We start from the raw sequence: 23,888 nt of genomic DNA on the forward strand, positions 1-23,888 counted from the left end.
CATCTACATAATGACTACAAAATGAATATATTAGGGGAAAGTGTACAGAAAAATGCATGTATTAGTGAAAATTACATACAAACCACATTGGATTAGGGGGATTTGCTTGCAAAAATGTGATAACATTCAAAACTGCATATGTACAAAAATGTGATTTTTAGTAGAAATTTACACTTAAATGCTGGTGAATTTTCATGAGGATTTTTTAAAAAAACACACACGGATTATTGCAGAAATATGAAGAACTGGATTCAAGATTGGAAATATTAGAAACTGAAAGAAGCCAAAATTGACAGATTCATCCACCCCTAGCAAGTTTACAGTGCCACAATTCCTTCTTGGTATCTCATATACAAGTGCACAGTCACACAGAGAAAGGCTAGCATTATCTAAGCCATATCATTTCAGGCATTTTATGTACACATTCTCCATGAGGCCTGATGAATGTGCACAATGGCTGGTTATGCACAGAGACCACTCAACTCACATTACTCCTAACATATACACACATTTTGCTGGGCATGTTCACACTTGTCACTTTTCCAGAATGGTTGTAACAAGCAGGTTATAAAGAACAACATTCAGAGAGAGAGAGAGAGAGAGAGAGAGAGAGAGAGAGAGATGGACGATTTCCTCTTTCATCTCTGTGAGTTACGTCAGCAATTTCCGAGTCACAACTAAAGAATGCTTTACTATTACGGTATATGGTCAAACCTGGAATGTTTATGAGAATGTAGTTTATCGTGCCAGCAATCCATACTCATGATTACTATATCATTGGAGAAACAAGAGCAAGTCCTGGCCTGAACAGTTTCTATCTGTGGGGCTGCCTGGATTTCGATAGCTAACTATTACAGTATATCTTGTATGTGGAAAGAATCAGAAATCAACATAGTAGTAGGAATTTGGCTAAGGGTGACTGCATCACATGTTCATAACATTGCATTTAAAAATAATTAACACAGAATATTTGCCACATTATCCTAACTCAATCACCAATCGTTTTGTGTTAATCAGTATGTATTTTCTGCTGGTGCACACACAGCACTCAAAGACTATGATATAGGTAAGGGATCAGACAATAGGAATAAGCTGCCCTCCACTGTTGTTCAGAAAGGCCCCCCTTAAAACTGCTTTATCCTCTGTGTTTTTAGCCACATTTTGACATTAAGTCTACACTGACATTAAAACTGGTAAATCCTAGCTCAGTTGGGCTTCAGGCGTAGTTGCTGACTCAGATCTGTACTGGTACATGGTAGGCTATGGACTGCAGCCTAACTACATTATCTAAAATAAAAGAGCAATCCAGTCCCTTGATCTATTGTACTGGACTGCTGGAGGGAGTCTGGATGCTATAATAATAAGAAACAGAACTCATCAATCATTAACAGCACATAGAAGTCACCATCCCTGTTAAAGGTAGACCTGCTCTCATAAGACTACTGGGGGCAGGGGCAGAAGTCCCAGCTTTAAAAAAACAAAACCATTCATAGTTAGCTATGAGTGTAGGAAAGAGGGGAATGAGCATCAGGTTTTAAAATTTAAACTAAGTGTCAAGGTCTGCTTCAGACAGTGGGTAAAGAATGCCCCAGATCTTATTTTTTGTACTACAGTAACATGGGTCTGGTAGTGCAGTAGTACCAACACTTCCATACACTGCTAAAGTGGCACAGACATGTAGAAGAGGACATTATTGGCAATGTCAAAGACTACCCCGTAGGAGTCCATAAAACTTGATACAACTATATTACATTAAGTAATGTGGGTGTACTAGTTGGAAGGTTCTCAAGGTGGGGCTGGTGGACTTTATCACTGTTTGGATTCTGAGAACTACTTTGAATCAAGATGGCAGATCAAAACATGGTTATGTTGTGACTTCACATTTTGGGGGCATATATTTTGCTGCCTTTCAGAACATTGGCACCAAACTTGGCACAAGGTTATTGAAGTGAGGTGGCAAAGTTTGTTGATGTTTGGTCAACAGCCACCATTCTGAATTAAGATGGTGCACTGAAAAATCACTCTGGTGTGGCTTTGCCCATTTTTCAGCATAGGTTCAATTTGCCTCATTGCCAAACTCAACACAAAGGTCGCTAAGGCAGGGGCAGTGAATTATGATACAATTTAGATTCCACGTGCCATTTTGAATCAAGATGACAGACTGAAGTGGTGACTTTGCCTGGTTTTTTGCCATAGGTTCAGATGCCTCTCAAGATACTAGGCATGAGTTGGGGTGTGCGTGCTGGACTTCATGGACATTTGGATGCCAGGCACCAATTTGATTCAAGATGGTAGACTGAAATGTGACTTTGGCATGACTTTGCCCATTTTTAGGCATAGGTTTGACCACCTCTCGATATATTGTTGCCAAACCCAACACAGGTTTTCCTGCCTGTAGTAGCCATGGTAACTGAAGTAAACATAGTAAGCTACCTTATAAAGAATTGGGCCATTGGGCCATCTAACTCAATATTGTCTATACTGATTGGCAGCTCCCCAGGGTTTCAATCAAGAGTCTCTCCCAGCCCTACCTAGTGATGCTAGGAATTGAATGTGAGACTGTTTGCATGGAAAGCAGATGCTCTACCACTGACTTGCAGCCTAAAGTAAACTAAAGACTGACATCTCACAACAACTAAGTGGCAATTTTGCATTCATAGTGTATTAAAAATATTTCTTGGCAAGACTCTGACTGAGCAATGCAGTGCAAAGCACAGACAGTGTTTAGCTAGCATACTGAAATTTAATCTCAAATTTACATTAATTGGGATTATATTAGAATTTTATGCACAACTGAATTTATAAAGCAGTAAAATAAGAGCACATACCAAGACTGACTGGGCATGATCCATTAATGTTTTCTTTCCCATAAAATGATGCTGAAGTGACTATAAATAATTTTACATTAAAGAATGTGCTGAGCCTTCAAAGGAATGTACCAAACACTTGGAAGAATATATACCAAGAATGCAGATCTTTTCCCTACCTCTGTCTCCCTTTCTTCTCCCACACATACCAATACTCTAATTAAACTTTACTTAACTCTACTTAACTCACTTTTTATTAGATTGGAATCTAAAGAAGCTTCCTATAATTATTTTAAACACCCATGTATCTTTTTAGCAGCAGCTGAGCTAAAATGATTATCCCGTTATTTAAAAGGCATTATTTTAATGAGGCGATATATAAGTATTCTATATAAATAAATAAATTCACAGACCTAATTCTTTGAATGAACATTCAGTTGGAAATCTTCACATTCTCTCTACTTCTTTCTCAGAGGTCTTTTATTTCTGGAATGGCACCATATGAAATGAATTCAGCAAAGTTCAATAGGATTTCAGAAGCCACCTATGTACTGGACTGAAACAGAAAATATTTGCGTCATAATCAGCCTGCTTAACGGATACTTATCTTCCATTACATCTCATAGTTTTGTGCAGCTAAAAAAAACCCTGCAGTTTTTCTAGATTCACAGACATTGATATTTAAAGATAACACCTTACATGTTTGCATTTTTTATTATATTCAAATCAAATTTAGCACCATCCTACTACCTATTCGCACAAAATCACAAACAAGTGTGTGTCCCTTCCAACAATACTGCCAGATTTTCCTCCCCCAAATCCATTAAATAAATGCTGTCTTTACAAAGCCCTATAGGGAAGTCATGCCCTTACTGGCAAGAAGTTTCAAGGGTTTGCCCAACAGATACTGCAGCCCATGGCCTGAATCAGGTCAGCCTCCACTACTTTAACTGGCTGCATAAAAGGTAAAGGGACCCCTGACCATTAGGTCCAGTTGCAGACAACTCTGGGGTTGCAGCACTCATCTCGCTTTATTGGCCGAGGGAGCTAGGGTACAGCTTCTGGGTCATGTGGCCAACATGACTAAGCTGCTTCTGGCGAACCAGAGCAGTGCACAGAAATGCCATTTACCTTCCTGCACAGCAGGAGCAGGGACCGAGCAATTGGAGCTCACCCCGTCGCGGGGATTCAAACTGCCAACCTTCTGATTCGCAAGCCCTAGGCTCTGTGGTTATTTAACCCACAGCACCACCTGCATCCCAACTGCCTGTATAGTAGCAAGAAATTCCTCAGTTACTGCTTTTTGCAGCTTGGAGATACTGCAAGAAATGAAGCGCCTATGTACATACAGCCAAATTACCATTTGAGCGAGTCCTGAGAAAGTACAGGTACTTCCAGGTGACTGTTATTGTGGGGTTGGCGCTCCTCATGCGTACAAGCTTGTCACAGTGTCCACATGACATCATGGATCTCAAAATGCCGAACTCTTCCCCCTTTCCTTGTACCGCTTTTGATACTTTTTGTGATATAGCAGTACAGTATATAAATACTTTTATGGTTTCCCCCTCCCTTCTGTATTCTCATTTTATTCTTTCATTTGTCCCCCCCTATTTATTAGTATTTCTGCATTTTGTATGTGTTTATGTCAATAATCTTTCTGTATGAAAAATGACCATAATAATAATAATACAATTTCTTATTGAATTTAAAAAGAAATAAAAATAAAATAATCGAATCCAGATTTGCCCACCATAGAAAAATCCACATATCCACATAATCATAGAATTGTAGAGATGGAACGAACCCCCAAAAGTCATCTAGCACAACCTCATCATCTCAACACACCGTCCCCGCTCCGATGTGAAACCATTTTGGGCCCCTGCTTAGCTTCGCAAGTTGCACTAGCAAGTTTTATCGCTGCGCCCCTGGATGAACGAAATACCTGATGCCAAAGACTCAGTTGCGCTATATCTGGTCAAAAGGTTTCATTCATAAGCCTCTCTAGGGGGGGGGGGGAATCATACGGGAACGAAATTCTCCCTGGGTGCTGGACCCACTTGAGGGGAAGAAATCAGCGAGGGGAGGGTTGGACTAGATGTCTCCTCCCCCCCAGTTAATTTTAGGACTGCCTAAGCCGAAGATGTCGAGTGGCCGCGCCCGTTTCTATAGCGCCGCCGAGGTCGTGTCCTTCGCAGCTTGTTCAAGGGGAACTACAGGGGGCGGGTTGCTCCAGGCTAGGCAAAGCGCCCGGCCTCAGTCGGAAGTTCTCCTTCTCTTCCCTCAAAAAAAAGAGGCGCCGCTTTGCTTCGCCTCACACACCCCCCGCCATCTCCCTCAGCGCTTTCTGTTCCTTTTCGCCCGTCCTTGCCAAGGCACCTGGGCAGGGGAAAAAGGCGGGAAGCCTCGCTCGCGGCCTCTCCCTCACCTGGCCTACGCACGGCGCGGGGCAGGGAAGGAAGGAGCGGCCCTCTCGTCTGCGCCGCGGGGGTGTGGGAGCTGAATCACAGCCAGCCAGCCACCGGGTGACTCACGCAGAACACACTCCAGCCAACCCTCCCCGTCTAACCCCGGACTTTCCCGAGGGGGGAGCCGGTACTATAAGACAGAGAGGAGAAACTCACTTCCGCGCCTGATTGTGTTTTGCTCGCGCGCGACACCGACACCACGCGCGTTTCGGTCGCGCAACGGTTTTTGTCTCCCCCCCCCCCTCTCGCCGGACGTTCGAAGGGATGGCGGGCGCCACCAATAGCAGCCGGGCGCTGCTGCTTCTCCTCAGCGCGCTGCTCTACCTGGCGCGCCTCAGCTCAGGTGAGTCGAGGAAGGCGCGAGACCGTCGCAGCCTTCTGGCTCTTGCTCTCTCGCTCGCTCTCCTTTTTCTGGAACGCTTCGCCTCACCGGGTTGCGCAGTCTTGTGCCGCCGAGGGAGCCAGCCGGGACGCCGCTGGATTTTTGCGTGCATGGACTCGCATAAGCATGTGGAAGATTTTTTTCCGCTGTTTTTTCAGCCGAGCTTCTTCCCGCTTTGTTTATAGTACCTCGGACAGAGGGGGTTGTGCATTAAAGGGGTGCGCTCTGTTGTTCTGGTTTGGGCAGACTGAAGCCACAATCCTATATGCAGATCTTATATTTGGAAGGGTCCGCCAGGGTCATCTAGTCCAACCCCCCTGCAATGGAGGAATCCAGGGGTACCAACTTGAATAAAATATTTGGGGGCCCAGGTAAGCTGCGCCCCGCATAATCGACCACATGATGGGGCACACACACACCTATTTGAATGGCAGTGCCCATCAACTTGGAGGGGGGGCCTCTAATATTTTATAAGGGCAGAAGGGACCTCAGCCCCAGGAGATGGACCCTGGGCACAAAATTCAACCAAAGCATCCGTGACATGATGGCCATCCAATCTCTTGCTTAAAAACCTCCAAGGAAGGAGAGTCCGTTCTTGTGGGAGTGCATTCCACCGTCGAACAACTCTTACTGTCAAAAAGTTGTTCTTGGTGTTTAGTCCAAACCTCCTTTCTTGCAACTTGAATCCATTGGTTTGGGTCCTAGCCTCCCAAGTTGGAGCTACCTGGGTACTAAGCTTAGGTTTTGGCTAAAAGATTACTCTTCCCAAAGTGGGAGGATGAAATAGCGTGAAAGGTATGGAGTGTGTTGGCTGTGTTTGGAAATACAGTCACTTTAAGTTATTACGAGGGATGTTCATGATGCTCAAGGACAACGTTTGTAGATATGCAAGCCTTTCAGTATTAATGTTTTCCCGGTAGAACCTTTAAAAGGAAAATAACAAAGAGGTACAGGTTTTCAGGCATTTCTGATGGAGGCTCAAAACGATTTTTCATACATTGTAAATGGGTCGCTGGCAACAGGTGTTTTTTATTTCATTGGATTGTGTGGAAAAGGTAAATCCAGTTGGAGTGGGGAATAAGGGCTAGCATTTTGATGCTAATGTCACGTATAAAATATGCATGCATTAGCAGCACCGATCCCACAATAAGCACCTGTGCTAGACATCTTCCTCCACCCCATTTCCCAACTTTTTTCTACAAGACCATTTTCTACCTGAAATCATTTGGCGATTCTGTGGCTTAATGGCACTGCATTTGTCTAGTTATATGTGATGTGTGAATTTGGTTCTTGTGGATATCACGGGAGTGGATATACTGGGGTACTGTCCTATAAAATAAATGTATTGTTCAGAACAGACAGTGGAATGTGGAATTTTTGGAAATTTCATGGAATTATTAATTATACACATCATACATCACAGACACAGACTGGAATTATGAACTGATTGTTGGATGCCTCAGAAGTGGACATTTTGAGCTGTTTTTGTTATAATGGATTTGTCTGGAAATGATTAATGAAATCTTAATATTGTAAGTCTTGAAATAAATATTCAAGAACAATATTTTAAACAATTTGCACTGTTAGTTGCAACAATTTTATTGACAAAATATCTGTGCTGTCTTGCCTCACTTTCTAAAGCTAGCTAATTAGGTCACAGTGTTGTCGTATTTAGCTGGATCTAATAAGGGCATTAAGATGCCATTCCTGCCAGTTCTCTAAACCTGAGTTTTTTTGTTCTTAATTACATAGCAATTCACGACATTAAAAACCCCCAGTACAAAACACTTAAACTTGATCATTACCTTCTAATACCTTCCTCTTCATTTTCTGAATAGTGTATGTTTGTTTTTACTTAATTTTCTAATTTGGGTATTGATACATCTATTCTATAAAGAATTATTGTTAAGTGGATATACTAAGGAGTACATGCTCACTGTAAACAGAATTCAGTTTATGTATAGTTTTAGTTTGTAGAATTACTTTTCTTGCAATTTGTTTTTCAACAAGAATGGAAGCATGCATAACAAAAAAAGATTGATGGCCCATATAGCTGAATGCAATCTGCCAGTTTTTAATGACCAAAATCTAAATTATTGCTTCTGAAGCTTGGGAACCCTCTTAATAAAACATTTTTGTCAAGCATTAGAATGGGTTTAAAGCTTGAGGAAAATTACAGACTGTTCCCAGAATAATAAACAATGTTGTGAAGCTGAGGCTGTGAGGAGCATATAAATGTCCCTGAATAGAAAAGAAATCTGTCTGGAAGTGGAGCATAAGTAAATGAACCTTCTCTGCATATTCAGCATTGAAAAAGGGTTATTTTGCTAAGGTCCATTGGGACTACCATCCTGTTCCCCATAGTGGCCAATCCGATACTACAGCGAAGCTCACAAGCTGGGCATGAAGTCAATACCCCTCTCCCATTGTTTCTTCCCAACAGCTGGAGGCTCCATACATCCAGCCACTTATAAGACAAACTCTCCATGAATAAATACAATGAGAGTGTGAGTCCACATTTTCCTCTGCCAAAATCTCAGATCAGGTCAGAAATGAGAAACCCGTGGCCCTCTTGGTGTTGGCTCCCAGTTCCCATCCGCCCAGTTAGAATGGCCAATGGCGGGGGACTATGGGTTCTTCTGGCACAACATCACACCCTTTTTCTTTTCTTCTCCCACACACTCTCCAAAAGGTTCTCCAGAGCTGATTCTGAGGGCATGCCAGGGTTGGGGCTTGGAGAGGAAGGGAGGTTCTCTTCTGCCAGCAAAAATCTCTTGTGGCAGCAGTATGGAAGCATTGGACACTGCCCTGTGGAAGTTGTCGGCCAGTAAAAGGACTATGGCAATACTTAGATATTTTGGGCATATCGACCATGCAGATTTGGACTGACTTAACAGTCACTCCTGTCCAACCCTGGAAACTAGTCATGCGAGAGAGATTAGGACTCTTGGTGCCATCTATAAGCTTTGTGAGTGGCCATGAAACTGATAAACTGATACATTTTGTAGTTAAACCCTTAGCCATTTGTTGCGCACAAAGAACTGCAGGCCATGGGGTAAGCCATATATTGCCTGACTAATCCTTGTTCTATTTCTACTTTTAAAGGCAACTCTGAAGTAATGAAAGCAGTCAACATTACCTGGTCATCCATCAATTTTAAGACAATACTACAATGGGAGCCCAAGCCAGTCAACTATTTTTATACAGTTGAAATAGATGGGTAAGTTGAACATAAACATGGAGATTGCTACCACACATCTAGCCTGGTCTCAGTGTAGTTATTTGAAAGTAAGAACAATTGGTTTCACTGACTTTGCATGCGGCTGCAGTTTAATTCATTCTCTTACCACCCTTCGCCCCCCCCAAAGGAAAAGCAAAGCCACAGTTGAACGCAGATTTGAGAACGAAGACTTGAGATCTGAAGCTTTCTAGTCCCCCATTTAAAAAAGATATCCAGCTACATAGGCTTGAATTATGTTCCTCTTCTCCTGATTACCACAGGCCTAATTAGTCTGTTTGCATGTTAAGTAGAATTTGTTCCTAAGTAGACTGTTAATTTTTTTCCTCTCCACATCCTTCTGTTGCCTTCAAAGCAAAAAAAAGCAGTTTACATGGGATTAGCTTTAACAAGAGTGCTTGCACATGGAGGAAAGTCTACCATTTGGTAATTGTAGTAGCTTTGTGCCAGTCTATCGCTGATCTGTGTAATGTGCACTGTGCTGCGAGTAAGTTGTGCATGCTCTAACGTAACCGAACTATGGAATCCCAGCAGCAGAACTGGGTACAACTGCTAATATTAGACCAGGAGTGGGAAACCTGTGGCCTGCCAGATGTTGCTGGACTACAGTTGCCATCATCCCTGACTATTGGCCATGCTGGCTGCAGCTGATGGGGAGTTGGAGTCAAACAACACCTTGAAGGCCACAGGTTGCCCAACCTTGTTCTAGACTCTGCATGAGTTTCAATGTGCCTTGGGGGACACTGTTTTTCTTCTCCACTAGATCAGCTAAACAAAGGGAGATGATGAAGATCGATAAGTTTTAAAAAGATTACTTTGGGTGCTGCTTTTGTTTTGTTTTTAAGCAAAGAGAACTGGTCAGACAATACTGATGTAAATAGCATTGTACTTTGTATCTGACAAGGACTGTATGGGGGCGCTTTCTGCTGCTAACTTTTGGCAGTGATGAGGTGTACATTCTGATATTACTGCAGTTAGCCAGGTATTGCCACTTAACACACTGGTATATTCCCCACTTAAATAAAAAAAATGGTTGCCCAGAATTGTGCCTTATGTAAAATAACTGTTTCATGATCAATATGGTATTTCTGGGGGGAAATTATCTAATTTTGATAAATACTGTACTGCACTTACTTCAGACCTTTGTAGTAAGCTACCTGTCATTGCTAATATGAAATTTCATACTTAGTTATGTGTAATATCTAGGAATTACACTAAGGTTGTTAATGATTAACAATTCAGGCAGGGATGATAGCTCAGTGGAGAGTACACGGTTTGCATTTGAAAGTCAGATCCTGGTATTTCCAGGTAGATCTGAGAATATCACCTGTCTGACACCCTGGAAAGCTGCCAGCAATCATTGTTGATAAATACTGAGCTAGATGGACTGTTAGCCGGACTTGGTATAAGGCAGCTCCCTATGTTCCAGTATCAACAAAGATATCAAAGCTATGCATTTTCCTGCTGCCTACTGTGTTTTAATTAACAAAGTTGCCCTATAAGTAAAGTTATTGGAAGTGGCTATTTCCTATTAATTCACAGGCATGAAACTTTTATCTCCCTAATTATACTCTTCATTGCATATTAACAGACACAGACAAGCTCACAGCTGGTTTTGTTAATTTGATTGGGCCTGTTTACAAAACACAAAACAGGCAAACTTCATTATAGTGAAATATTTTCATTCTATGAAATATTAGCTAATGCAGTATGCTCTTGATCTTTACAGGGACCGATTAGTTCGGAAGAAAATATGCATTCACACTTCAGCAACCGAATGCGACGTTACAAATGCGCTGAAGGATGTAAATGATGTCTACGTTGCTCGCATATATTCTGAAGTGCCAAACAGGGACCCTGATGATTTTGATATCCCACCTTATGAAGTGTCTTCAGAGTTCATACCTTATGCCCAAAGTAAGTAAACAAATATTAGCCCTTCTTTGTTGTTTTCACAGCATGGGTCTCTGCATACAGATTCTAAGTCTTACAAAGTGTTGAGATACTTGTCCGTGCACCAGACCCGTATGAAAGTTTATATAGAGAAGGCATCCTATCTGTCTGCTATGCAGTCCTGAAATTGACGGTTAAGGAACAAAACATTAGTTGTGCAAGAAATCCATGCATTAAATGCAGCTGTAGGAAAGCAAGGCTAATTTGACTGGGAGCAGCAATGGTGAGAATGCTTCCTCTGCACCATTCCTCCAGTCAAAATTGCCTTTTCCTTTGCTGCGGCTGCTGCTTGCACCATGGTGAGAAAAACTGAGGACAACCCTGTACCTCTTATCTCCATATGTAGCACCATTGGTAGGAAAAATGGCGCAGCAGAGGGAAAGATTGAACCTCTTCCCCCTCCTCCGCTTCAATTAAACTGGTAATGGTCTCACAGCACACACATATTGTTTAAATAATGCTGAGATACTAACTCACGTAAGTGGCTGTATAACGTGTGCTTTCTCACTAGACCACCCTACCTGGGATACCATTTTGGTCCTGCGTTTTGTACCATAGCTTGCAGAGTTTGTATCGTAGGATTCTTGTTGATGTACATTGGTTCTTACGCAGACAGGCATGCCAACCAACATGCTGGGCCCATGGAGCGAGGAGACATAGCCAAGATCTCCCTCCCATACAAAAGACACCAAACAGTGTCGCCTTTCATTTCTCTCTTTCTGTTGTTACTAATAACATCATGATTTATGGCACACTGTGGTGCACCGCATTGTAAGTGCTTGTACGGCAAGCAAATCAGTCTTCAGGTCAGGTTTTGTGACAGGAGTGGGGAACCTCAGGCCCAGCGACCAAATGTCACCCTTTAGACCTAACTGCAGATTCTCCTGGGCCCCACACCAGCTCTGCTATGTACCCTCAAGTGCTTTTGCCTGGTGAAAATGTGTCCATCAATTGTGATCATGCTTCTCACTTTCCTGAATGGGAGAGGTGGACATGTAGAAACCTTTTATTTTTGTGTAGCTGAAATGTAGCCTACTGTGAAAAGTGAATACTGTTTAAATTGCTCTGCCTGCTCCACTGGAAGGCTGCCTATAAGAAAGTATGGCCCTCAAGCTGAAAAAGGTTTTCCTCATACACTTCTCTATGATGTCCTAAGTCAGGGCTGTCCAACTACCAAGAGACTGTGATCTACTCCCACTATAAAAAAACTGGCAGTGATCTACCCATTGGATGACCAGAGTTGTTGAGCTTAGGCCTCCCCTAAGCCATCTCCTTAATTATGCCATGAGAAAATAGTGCAGCAAAGCTTTACAGCACAGTCTGAAAGCTTACTGTGGATGTTTGGTAATAAAACCCACTAGGATAAGGTTACCAGATTTTTTTCAATGAATCTGGGGTCACTTTTCAACTTCCTACTAAATAGATGGATTTTGTCAGGGGAGTGATTTGTAAATCCAGGGACTGTTCCTGGGAAACAGGGACATCTGGTAACTTTACGCTAGGAAGTCCTTTCTGCTGGGGATAACCCGGACTGAAATTCCCAGGTGCCAGAAAAGGTTATTTATGTATGTATCAATTGAGGCCCGTGTTTTCTTAGCCCCAAAATGGAAAGTGAGCGAGGTAACTAAAGAGGATTGGCAGGTTAAGTTGACAGAATATGCACAACTTGCAGATCTAACATACATAAAAAGAGAGCAAGAAGAACATATGTTTAAAGAAGATTGATAAACATTTTTTGAGTATATGGAAAATAACTGTACAGCTGAAAACGCTGGCAGCATTAAAATAAATTCAACAGAGTAAATAATCCTTGATGGATGTAAAAGTGGAAAATTGATTTGAATGGTTACAGTAAAATATGCAGGGATGTATACCAAAATGAACCATGGAAAGAGAAGCAGGGAAGTCACTGGATATTTTAAAGTTTGTATAATGTTTATTTGAAATTGTAAAACAGAAAAATTAATAAAAATTATTAAATTTTTAAAAATCCTGCTTGGAGTTGATTTTTAATCAGTGCAAAAACCACTTCTCTTCTAGCTGAGATTGGCGTGCCAACAATCAAAAGTTTTGAACAAAAAGAGAAAACTTTGAAAGTGGAGATAGCAGATCCTCTAACGCCTTACAGATTTGAAGGAAATGGAAGCTTTCGAAGTATTAGGGACATATTCAAAGATGATCTAGAATACACACTGTACTATTGGAAAGATCAAAGTACAGGAAAGGTGAGCATCTGTTTTCAATCTCCCAAGTCTTTAATTTCCTTAATGTTTATAATAAGCACAAAGGACAAGTTGGCAATCTAAACTAAATTTCTACTTAAAAGAAATGAACTATAGCCTTAAAAAGAGTTCAGTACTTTAATATTCTTGTCGGAGGCTCTTCTCCAGGTCCCCCAGCCATCTGAAGTGTGGTGCTATTGAAGAAAGGGGCTTTCAGCGGCAGCACCCTAATTTTTGGAATGCTGTCCCAAAATAAGTTTTCCTGGTGCCTATTATGGTGGAATTTGCTCCTGCAAGAGGTAGTGATGACCCTTGACTTGGGTGGCTTTAAAATATGGCCAGATAAATTCCTGGAGGATAAGGCTATGTTCTTCCTCTGCAGTTGGAGGCAGTATGCCTTTGAATGCCTGTTGCTGGAAATCTCAAAGTGGGGGAGAGGTTCTGCTTTTGCGTTTCTCATAGATATAAGCTTAGAAAAGAATGCAGGACTAAATGGGTGCCAGCAGGGATTTTTTTAGGTTCTTATTATGCCTTTCTAGCCCTAAGTAAATACCTTCTTATCTTTACAGACTTTCAGATTAGTATTGGTCTTTTTATTTGGACGCTACTTTTGCAGAGCTGCTTCTTTTAGCTTATTTCATATTTTATCATGCCCTGATATTCTATTTGAATGGTATAACCCTGCAAACTCTATTATTTAATCCATAAAGTTTATGCCTTTGCATAAAAGTTAAAGGAGACCAAAGTTAACATACATTTATCTTCTTTTGTTTTTGATGTTAAAATTGTAATCCGTATTAAGTATTAACCTTTTTCATATTGCAAAAAGGTTAAGGTTAGGTACTTAAAAGTAGAGGCTGATGCTAATACTCTTCCTTAAATTTGTTATACATTTACAAACCGATCTATCTTTATCTTAACCTAGTATATTTAAGTATTTGAAATATGTCGAAAGCTGCTTTCAAGAAAATGGTGTTTCCAAGGCTACCTTCATTAGTAACAAATGCACAATTTTATGAATGTCAAACATTAAACATACAGTTCAATTTACAATGAAACAATCAGTTTAAGCAAAACCCAGTACAACAAAATTCAACAGTTACCAACCACCACCAGCTATTAACTTCCTGCTCCTACAACCACTTTTTATTTAATTTAATGATTTGACTATTAAGATGAAAGTACTTTTTCTCCTTTGAGCCTTTAACTTACTATGTACTTTGGACTTGCATAATCTGTATTCAGTGTGAAGAACTAATTACTTGCAAATACATCTTCAAATACTTTTTTTTCTGTTTGTAGAAACAGGAAAACACAAAAAGCAACCTCTTTGAAATCCGTATCGACAAAGAGAAGAACTACTGCTTCTATGTTCAAGCTACTGTTCCGTCACGTTCAACAGACCGTAGCAGTCAAAAAAGCAGTGTAAAATGTACTAGTGTTAGAAGAGACGAGCTGGATGGTATGTATCATGACACCACAAACTTAGCCTTTGGTATATAAATCATTCCTATCAAATTACTTTAAGCCCTTGCTGATGGATTTCAGTTTAGACCGCTTTCTGTGAAAGCTGTTGCCCAGTGATCTCTAGGTGCATTCACTGTTTTACCTATTTCTTGCTGCTGCAAAGCTGGCACTGCAGATAGTCAGAAGTAGTTTCCTTTCCCAAAATTGTGTTTTCGTCTGGTCACTTTCTTTCTTTCGCAAGGATTGTCTACTTTTTTCCCTAAGAGCCAAATTCATATCCAAAAATATCACCAGCCCAGGAGAACTTTATCACTCAGTATGGAATTTTGTGGCATATATATTTCCCAATGCAAAACATCTAAGGCATACATATGTTAACTGTGTAGCACATTTCTTTGTAAGCTTTAATCAGAAGCATATCCCAATCAAACTTGGCTGTCATGTCAATGTGCATATGGTTGAAGCCTTAAATGTGGAGGACCTGGAAGTCCTAGAAGGGCTGTATCACATCATTGTTCTGAATGTGTAGGTGGGTTCTAACCAACTTATGAGTCCTGCATTGGAGCAAATCTATGTTGTTTGTTTGTTTAAGTATGAAGTGGTTTCATAAAAAATACATCATGCTTGGCAGAAGGACTGATTCCATATTAAAGGGATGTGGGCTTTTTTGAGGACCAATTAGATGTCGCAAGAATGATGAGGGCTGCTTGGTTTAAGCAACAAACATAGGGAACTATGTTAGAGAAGGGTTCAGTTCCATTGACCACATTGTGTATCCCATGTTAAAACACCAGCCCTGCTTTATATATGATTGTTACAGACACATAATTAAACTAATGTGATGCCCTGCTTAGGACTCTTAAGATTTTAGCCTTCAAGAGAAGCAGCTCAACATATTTCAGGTTTGGAATCCAGATTAGTTTTATTCTGAAAACATAGCTAGTAGCTGTTGGGTGAAAAGCATGTCCTTGAACTGACTTTGTGTCTTTTTTTCTTCTTCTCCAGGTCTTGAATTAGAAGTAATTCTTATAATAGCAGCTGTTGCGGTTGGAGTCATCGCTCTAATTATTATTTTATCTGTGGTTGCATATAAATGCACAAGATCAAAGCCTGCAGCAACAAAAAAAGAGAGCATGCCCCTGAATGCATAAGGGGGAGAAACACTAAAGACAAATCGGCTTTATTGCTACAAAGGCGACAGCTCAGTCGGTAGAGCATGAGACTCTTTATCTCAGGATTGTGGGTTCAAGCCCCATGTTGGGCAAAAGATTCCTGAATTGCAGGGGGTTGGACTAGATGACCCTTGTGGTTCCTTCCAATTCTACGATTCTACGATTTTATAACTCCATAAGAAATTCTCCTACCTGTGGAAGCAATGACCACAGACCCTTCAATCAAGGGGCGTTTGTTGTTTCTGTGAAACATTTATAGTTAAAACACTATTTTAAAAACCTGTTTTATTCGGCAGCAACTGTGATAACTTGTTTTAAAATGTGCTAACTGACAGATATAGTGAAAATACTACTGTTTCTTTTGCACTTTGGGTGTATATTTTGATCTGTGGTTCTGGGTACATTAGCTGGTACGGGTTATAAGATGCTATAAGTGTAAGGAAAGGGTTTTACACTCTTGCCAGACTTTATATAATGCGTTATGGTGTGAATCAATATAAAACATTAGAATGTTCCAGATCTAGGTACGTGCTGTAAAGTTTGAAAGTTCTGAAACTGACTTTGAAGTACCCCAAAGTTGATGGCCAACTTTATCGGCATCCACCTTGAAATAACTGAATACGTACAGGATATCATACCTGTTATGTATCAGGATTTAGCACTTTAAATTTATACTGCTTATTAACTGCTGGACAGAGACAAAATTAACTATTTAAAGTGGCGTATGTCTATAAACAAAGTTGATGTAATTTGAGATGCTTTGTGTTACTATGTACAATCAATGTTATATTTATGATTTTTATGAATGGGTGTTTATTTTTGTATATATTGCACTAACTTATTATATCTAATTTTTACAGAAATAAAGGTAAATGGGAATAATGGAAAATTCTTGTTTCTTGAATGGAGGTAGGGTTTGTCATCGCTAGATGCTAAATGATTATGGCTTAGCGGCATGCCAATAAACTACCGTACTCATTACTGTACATTTAATCTCAACAATGGCTCCACTTGCAGGCTTACTGTGGAAATGCATGGGTTGTATATACAAGTCTATTTCTACCCTGGGTAGACCTACTGAAATTAATGAACTGAAGTTAAACATGTCCATTAACTTCTAAGAGTAGGACTAGCATTGGATAGAACCACATATAATTAAAATAGAAAATAGAACAGAACCAGAATAACAAACCTGGCTGTGATATGATTAACAGATGGATTTTAGGTACATTCTCCCTTTTTTAGTGGTACAGCAATAAAACTGCTGTCACATATGTAAAGCTAAGCAGGGTCCAGTAAGGTTTCAAATTGGATGGGGAATGCCGTGTTGAGATTCCTGCGTTGCAGGGGGTTGGGCTAGAGGACCCTTGTGGTCCTTTTCAGCTCTGTGATTCTATATGCTTGCACTATGAGCCAGCTCTGCTTTTGGCACTGAAGCAGCACCAACCTGAGGTGCAGCAGGGGACACCACAGAGATCGGGAGAAATCATGCACAGGCAAACAGATGTGTATATTTACAAATCATTTCTAGAGCAAAAAAAGAGTAAAGTGGAACAGCTCTTCCCCAGTTCCTCCCACTGACAATCCCTCCCCTTTTAAGCCTAGTACATCTGACCCAAAGGAACAGTTCCCCAAACCTTAACTACCCTGCAATAAAAATTTATAGAGCACCAACAATAAAATGCCAAAGGAAGCTGCCTTAAACAAAGTCAGGCCAAAGTCAACGTTCATCCAGCCACAGATCTCTCCTTGACGAGGGTCATGTCCAGTCCTACCCAGATTTTTTAAAAGCAGATTTTCCAGCTGCACTAATAACCTGGCAGTCACCCCACACTAAAAACAAATGGGCACAAGCTTTGCTCCCTGCTTACACCCTGTATCAGTAGTGGTTTCCCCATAGGAGTCAGTAGTTCTTCTCTACTAACTATACTGTCACCAACAGGACAATCCAATGGCCACTGCGGTTTACAGCACTGCTGTAAATATTGGGCACTGAGTGTGTGTGCTTCATGGCCTTGAGGAACAAAGTCAAATTATTTGCAGGGTTGCCAAATTACAAGAACATTGCTATTATTCTTGCTACCATAGTGCCATTGACTGGGACATCAGACCAACTGAGGCTTTGCACTAGTTATAGAAGGAACACAGGGTGAAAGATGGGCCTAAGTTGCAAAACCAGGAGTAGTTTAAGGCTGTTTACAGAGATGTGACAAAGCATTATGTGCCTGAAGATGAAGTAGAGGAAGCAATGCACTAACAGCATATCCTTGCACTGTTGATACAAAACACCCTAAACAAGCTATTTTATACCTATGTTTTGCAATGCTGAACTTTCTATTTCCTTGGGTGTGTTAAATAACTAATTGTTGCTGCCATGTTTGCATTCATATAAATCTAAAACCTTGTTTAGGAGCAGCAGAGTTTAATTAGTGTGTCACTAGCACAGTAGATGACAGACAGGCTGCTGCCAAAATGAATATAATGAAAAGAACGTGATTATGAGCTTAAGTTGGAACATGGCTCATGTGACCATTTAGGACAAAGAGCTTATGGCGGTGCACAAACCTCTCTCACACACAAAAAATTCAAGATTACCAGGCTACTGCATTTCTGTTGCTTAAATCTCTCACCTACCTCATAATCCTGATGCTGAAGTGATGACCAGTTCAGCCGGCGCATGGTACAAAAATGCTATTAGACCAAGTAGTTTTGATTTGGTTGGGGGGATTCAAATTTCACAGATCCCTCATGACTTGGTACAACTGAACTGTTCCCTTGCATCAGTTGAATTGGCTTTGCAGGCAGCTCTTTGCCAGGTTGAAGCTCTCAAGCTGCACACATAGTCTTCCTAATAAAATGAAAAAGGCAATCTCACCTACCTGGAGATTCAAGCCCTCTTCCTGCCACCTGAAGGGGGTCAGCCAAAACTGGAGACTTCAGGTCAGCCCTGGAGGTACAGCAACCCTTCCTTGTACTCTAACTAACTTTTATAGGCATATTGGATCCCATTTTATTTCCTCAGTACTTTCTCTATATTTGTGGTACTCAAGATGAATGTTATGCCTCATTTTTCAGGGCAGATTCCAACTATAAGATGACAGAAAATATAGCTAGGGTCCTTGTTGCAGCCATCAGAATAGGTCACAATTATTAAAGGGAAGATTTCTAAATTTCAAAGTCCATCGACAGATTTTCCAATGAGAGTTAGTCACGGCACCACCGCTAAGACGACACTTATTGGGATGGGAAGTAGTTGAGGGATTGGGAGGCTACCCTCTTCTGATCCCTCCCTCTCCCAATTAAGCTGTCTCCAGGGCTGAGAGGTGAGGAGCAGAGCGGGGAAATTACCAGGACCCGCCTGTGACCTCACCAGGGGTTGTCCCTAGGTCTTCTTAGGTGCAAGGCAACACAGTCAATTGACCTTCCGTAACTGCTCATGTTGAAGCATTGAACATTAATATTTGTGGTCCCCCCTTTAAAAAAAGTCATCAAGCTACTTTACAATGAATGTGTAGCTGTAACCATATTATGGGTATATATCAGTTGAAAAACATTTGGTCCTTCGGATACTGTTGGGACTATAGCTCGTACTCTTCCTCACCATTGTCCATGCTGTCTGCGGTGGATAGGAGTTGGCTTCTCACAACACCTAGCAAGAGCTGGGTTGGTAAGGAGAAGATGCCATGAGTTTCAGCCACTTCTATTCCAAAATGGCAACATACCGAGGGCCACCCATTGCTCTAAGACCAGGCGTTCTCAGCAATGGTAGAGGGCAGATGCTGTGGTTGTGTTTTGTGACTGGGTAGGAACCCTTTGGGAGCCTCATGGATTCTACTTTGAATGCTCTAAAGGGTGAGTGAGATACACGTGGTAACAAACAAACAAAGAAACAAAATGGCAGTATCCGAAGCAACATCTCCTTGCTGCAATAAGTGGAATAGATGTATAGGTGCCATCTCTGCTGCTGCTTCCAGGAAAAATTATTTGCTGAGTGGGAAGTCTTGTATGCAGTTGTGTCAGAGCAAGATCCAGATCCAGAATTCTCCAGTGTTAAGATGGATGGTGTGTGCTCACTGCAGCTACCCTTTGCTATCTTTTATCTGTAGCTAGATGTGTGTTCAGCAATCATATTATCCTTTGACTGCAGCCATTGCGTGCCTGAATCCTTGCTCCAGTAAAGTTTGAGTATACAAAGAATTGCCCCTTTCCCCTTCGCGGCCCCCTTTCTAGAATTTAGATTCTGGGAATGTAGGCTTCACTTTACAAGCCGGATGAACTTTGGCGGGAGACAACAAAGAGTATATTAACATTCCTGTGGTCATTAGCAAAGATAATCTTGCCTTCATTTGCATGCCGAGGCTGATATCTGGGGAGAGAAAAGCCTTATTAAATTCCCTTTATAAACAAGGTATCTGGTTCCCGTCAATGCTTTAAACAAGGCAACCTTGTTGAAAAGGCAAATAATTGTGTCATGACGCTGGTATTTCTTAAACAGAACTCGTTGGCCTACGACTCCACAGCACATCAAAGCATACTCCACCTTGGGTGTTTTAAAATATCAGGCTATTTTATCACTAGCTCTTGGAAATCAAAATAGCAACTGCAATTGAAAAAAGTACTACTGAGCTGTACTTTTGTGCAAGTATGATTGAACTGAACCAATCATAATCATAATGTTATTTATAACCTGCCCACCTGGCTGGGTTTCCCCAGCCACCGTAATATTCAGCAGTGGTGTGTGCATGTGGAAAACAGAGGAGCAACAGCACACATCCAGCAACAGGACAGGACAGGATGAGATGGCAATGGGAGAGGTCCAAGTTGGAGACAGGCAAGCACCTGTGAAACCATGATGCTGGCTGCTGCCTCACCCCACCACATCCCTGTCCTGGTGAGTGGGGATACAGCTGTCATTCTGCCCATATCTAAGCCAAACCATGGTTAAGTGAGAAAGACTGGGTGTGTGGATAACTCACTATAAAAATCACTGCAATCCACTCCTCATCCCCCTCCCCATATCCTGCTGCTGCACTACTTGGAAGCAAGCTATGGCTTGGCTTAGCGCTACATCTGAACCAAGGTTCCTGGTTTGCCCTGTTCCAAACAAACCATAAGCTGTTGCCAGTGTTTGTTCCTGGCTTGCAGCTCACTGTTCATCAGGAGTGAGACAAGCCACAAGCCCTGGTTTGTGCATAATGCTAAACCAAACCATGGTTTGGCTCCAGAGAGCACAGTAGCAGGATGATCATGTGAACAGCAAAGCAGTTGCAATTTTTACTGCAAGGACTTGTATGTTCAGTTAGCTGCTAAGCCAACCATAGTTAATTGGGCCACTGTCTGATGCATTGATGGCATTCTTTTAAAAAAATCCTTCCAAATGTTGGTTTGGAAGAAATTACAGATAGGTAGCCGTGTTGGTCTGCCATAGTCAAAATAAAAAAAATTCCTTCCAGTAGCACCTTAAAGACCAACTAAGTTAGTTCTTGGTATGAGCTTTCGTGTGCATGCACACTTCTTCAGATACACTGAAACAGAATCACAAAACAGAGAAACCAGTAGGAGAACACTTCAATCTCCCAGGACATTCTATACAAGATCTCAAAGTAGCTGTTTTACTACAAAGGAATTTCAGAAATAGACTGGAAAGAGAAGCTGCTGAATTGCAACTCATTACCAAACTTAAAACCATGGAGAGACCTGGTCTGAACAGAGACATTGGATTCTTATCTCATTATACATGACTAAGCCATTTCTCACCTTCTCACCCCTTGCCTTTTCCTGTAAGACCTATTACAGTCGTTAAGAGTCGTCAACAGGCTCATCTCAGCTATCTGCCAATCTCCCATTCCCACCACCCTTCTGAGTAATACCCCTCCCCACCTTCTCACTATATAGAAGGGTCTGGCAACTTCTGTTTCAGTGTATCTGAAGAAGTGTGCATGCACACGAAAGCTCATACCAAGAACTAACTTAGTTGGTCTTTAAGGTGCTACTGGAAGGAATTTTTTTATTTTGGAAGAAATTAGTATATCCTTATAATGACCATTTGAAAAAATGTACGCTGAGGAAGTTAGAATCTCTGCTGGAGATGGAAAGAGTACCAAGTTGGGAGAGCAGGCCAAACTTGTGTGCAGCCTGTAGCACCACAGAGCTGTCCTACAAATTGATGAGGTAGCAAGGAGAACATTACTAGAATACTCTTTATCATCCAGCACCAATAGGGTCTATCTTAAAAAAGAGGTATCTCTCCCCTTCTCGCTCACACCAATGAAGAAATGCCATCATGCTCAATCAGATTTTTGAAAATCTGCTGCTCATAAATCACTTAAACATTGCAACCTCTCTTCAAAGCAGGAGAAACCAAATTTGTCCTTTACAAACCAACTGGTTAGCCTTTGAGCCAACTTGTGAAATGGAAGCTACCATCTTAATCACCGCCACAGAAAATGGCTGCACATTTCATTTGGTGGAACAACAACTCTCAGAGATGACAAAAGGCTGCAAACATTTCTGTATAACATTTTGTTATAGGATGTCTGTCCTTTACAAATTACCCATTAAATGGAGGTCCTTTGTCCAATCTGTCTAAAATTTGGCAGATTCAATGCCTTGGAGTAGAATACTTGGATCAGATATTTCAATGGCACCCAGACAACCCTACCTCCATTAAATTACCAGCATCAGAAAACTGAAATCAACTGAAAAACTAGAAAATTATAACTGAAAAGACAAACATAAAAATGATTTGTTTAATTATTTATTTGCTCTAGTCTAGTACATCCCTACACAAGATGCTGAGGATCAACCACGGCTTTACCAAATTTACGCTTGACTTCAACAAATCCACTAGGATGTTTCCCAGCACAAGCCCCCTTTGAATGAACGGGGAACCCATTTGATGAGAAAACTACCATGTCATCCAATGTATTTTGAGGATCTTTGAACGGCTGCAGCCCAAAGGAGGTGACAAGACAGAGTGTGCTACAAAGCTCAATTTTTACATACATTGTGGCTTCTGAAAATAACACCTCCTGGGCTAACAGCTGACATGCTCAGGGAAGAAGCCCCCCCCGCCTTAGATATGTAATCTGCCCTGTTTTTCCAGCTTGCGCAAGCAAGCAGAAGGCACAGGTCAGCTTGCAGAGCTGACACGCAAGGAATAAGCTTCTCTGCAGTTTGGATCTGCCCTGTCCCTCCTGTTTGTGCACGGAAGCAGGAAGGACAGGGCAGCGATCCTGCACCTTTTTTTCTAGAAAAAAGCACTGATTCTCAGTACCCTGATGGCTTCATTGCATGTAGATAAGATACACAAGCACCCCTTTCATGTATAAATTTTCTTTCCACAAACACACACACACACACACACACACACACACAGGGGCGGGGATTTTAACTCTGTGGTAGATCGAAGACATGCTTGCCATAGTAACATGGTAGCAATTCAGACTTATGAGTAATAGTTTGATTTAAAAGTATGACTGTTTGTCATTGTACCAGGCACCAGCCTCTTAAAATATGAGCTACTGATCCCAAATTTGTTGGAATATGGACACCTATCTGTAAAGCTTGGGTAGAGAACATGGTGTCCTCTAGAAGCTGTAGAGAACAACTCCCAACAGTCCCAGTCAGCATGGCCAACAGTAAGGAATAATGTTGCAGTCCATAACATCTGAAGAGCACCACCGCTGGCTGGCCGTGCTATGCGCTTTAAAAATGTTCAGAATGAGACCAGTTTGTTCAAAAAGCCAAGGATCTTTGTCTCAGATTTATTATTCCAGAGGCACTTATATAGAAAAATCTTACATTTAGATAGTGTCTTTCCTCTCAAAGGGCTTTACAAGCTACAATATATTAAAGTACAGCAATTATGTCCCATTAAAATGGGAGCCATCTATGATCACCAGAGTACCAAATACCACCAGGATGAAGACATGGACCTGCTTCATTTGTGCTGACCTTCCCATCACCCCAACAATTCCAGTTCAAGCAATCATAAAAGCAGCGATCAACATACAATAAAGGTAAAGGTAAAGGTACCCCTGCCCGAACGGGCCAGTCTTGACAGACTCTGGGGTTTGTGCGCCCATCTCACATCTATAGGCCGGGGGCCAGCGCTGTCCGGAGACACTTCCGGGTCACGTGGCCAGCGTGACAAAGCTGCATCTGGCGAGCCAGCGCAGCA

The 23,888-nt window shown here is 41.5% G+C and overlaps 3 protein-coding genes across 4 annotated transcripts in view; 2 read left to right on the plus strand and 1 right to left on the minus strand.

Moving 5' to 3' along the window:
- The window catches only part of SLC44A3 (solute carrier family 44 member 3), a 99,772-nt gene extending 94,442 nt beyond the window's left edge, over positions 1-5,330 (minus strand). Inside the window, exons 1-2 of one of the 2 annotated variants that reach the window (XM_083511073.1) lie at positions 5,233-5,330; positions 3,221-3,363 (exon numbers count right to left, since the gene is read on the minus strand). The gene's annotated coding sequence lies outside the window, so the exon portion shown is untranslated. Of the gene's footprint in view, positions 1-3,220; positions 3,364-4,557; positions 4,788-5,232 lie in introns of those variants that run through there. The other variant, XM_083511075.1, reaches the window with a different exon arrangement.
- Positions 1-23,888, plus strand: part of LOC310710274 (uncharacterized protein) — a 982,430-nt gene that overhangs the window by 51,922 nt on the left and 906,620 nt on the right. The gene's annotated exons all lie outside the window — the stretch shown is intronic.
- Positions 4,980-16,595, plus strand: F3 (coagulation factor III, tissue factor). Its single transcript, XM_083511237.1, has 6 exons — positions 4,980-5,615; positions 8,760-8,874; positions 10,622-10,809; positions 12,886-13,070; positions 14,370-14,529; positions 15,540-16,595. Exons 1-6 carry the CDS (start codon positions 5,537-5,539, stop codon positions 15,683-15,685), a joined length of 873 nt encoding a protein of 290 aa, XP_083367363.1. The 5' UTR covers positions 4,980-5,536; the 3' UTR covers positions 15,686-16,595.

The sequence above is a fragment of the Podarcis liolepis genome, assembly GCF_965112155.1.
Source record: "Podarcis liolepis genome assembly, chromosome: 6".
Classification (NCBI taxonomy): Eukaryota; Metazoa; Chordata; class Lepidosauria; order Squamata; family Lacertidae; genus Podarcis; species Podarcis liolepis.

Excerpts from the sequence above, each read along its gene's own strand:
- F3 (XM_083511237.1), top strand. The coding sequence starts at position 5,537 with ATGGCGGGCGCCACCAATAGCAGCCGGGCGCTGCTGCTTCTCCTCAGC. Across the intron at positions 10,810-12,885 it reads GTTCATACCTTATGCCCAAA|CTGAGATTGGCGTGCCAACA; the intron begins GTAAGTAAACAA and ends CTTCTCTTCTAG. Across the intron at positions 14,530-15,539 it reads TAGAAGAGACGAGCTGGATG|GTCTTGAATTAGAAGTAATT; the intron begins GTATGTATCATG and ends CTTCTTCTCCAG.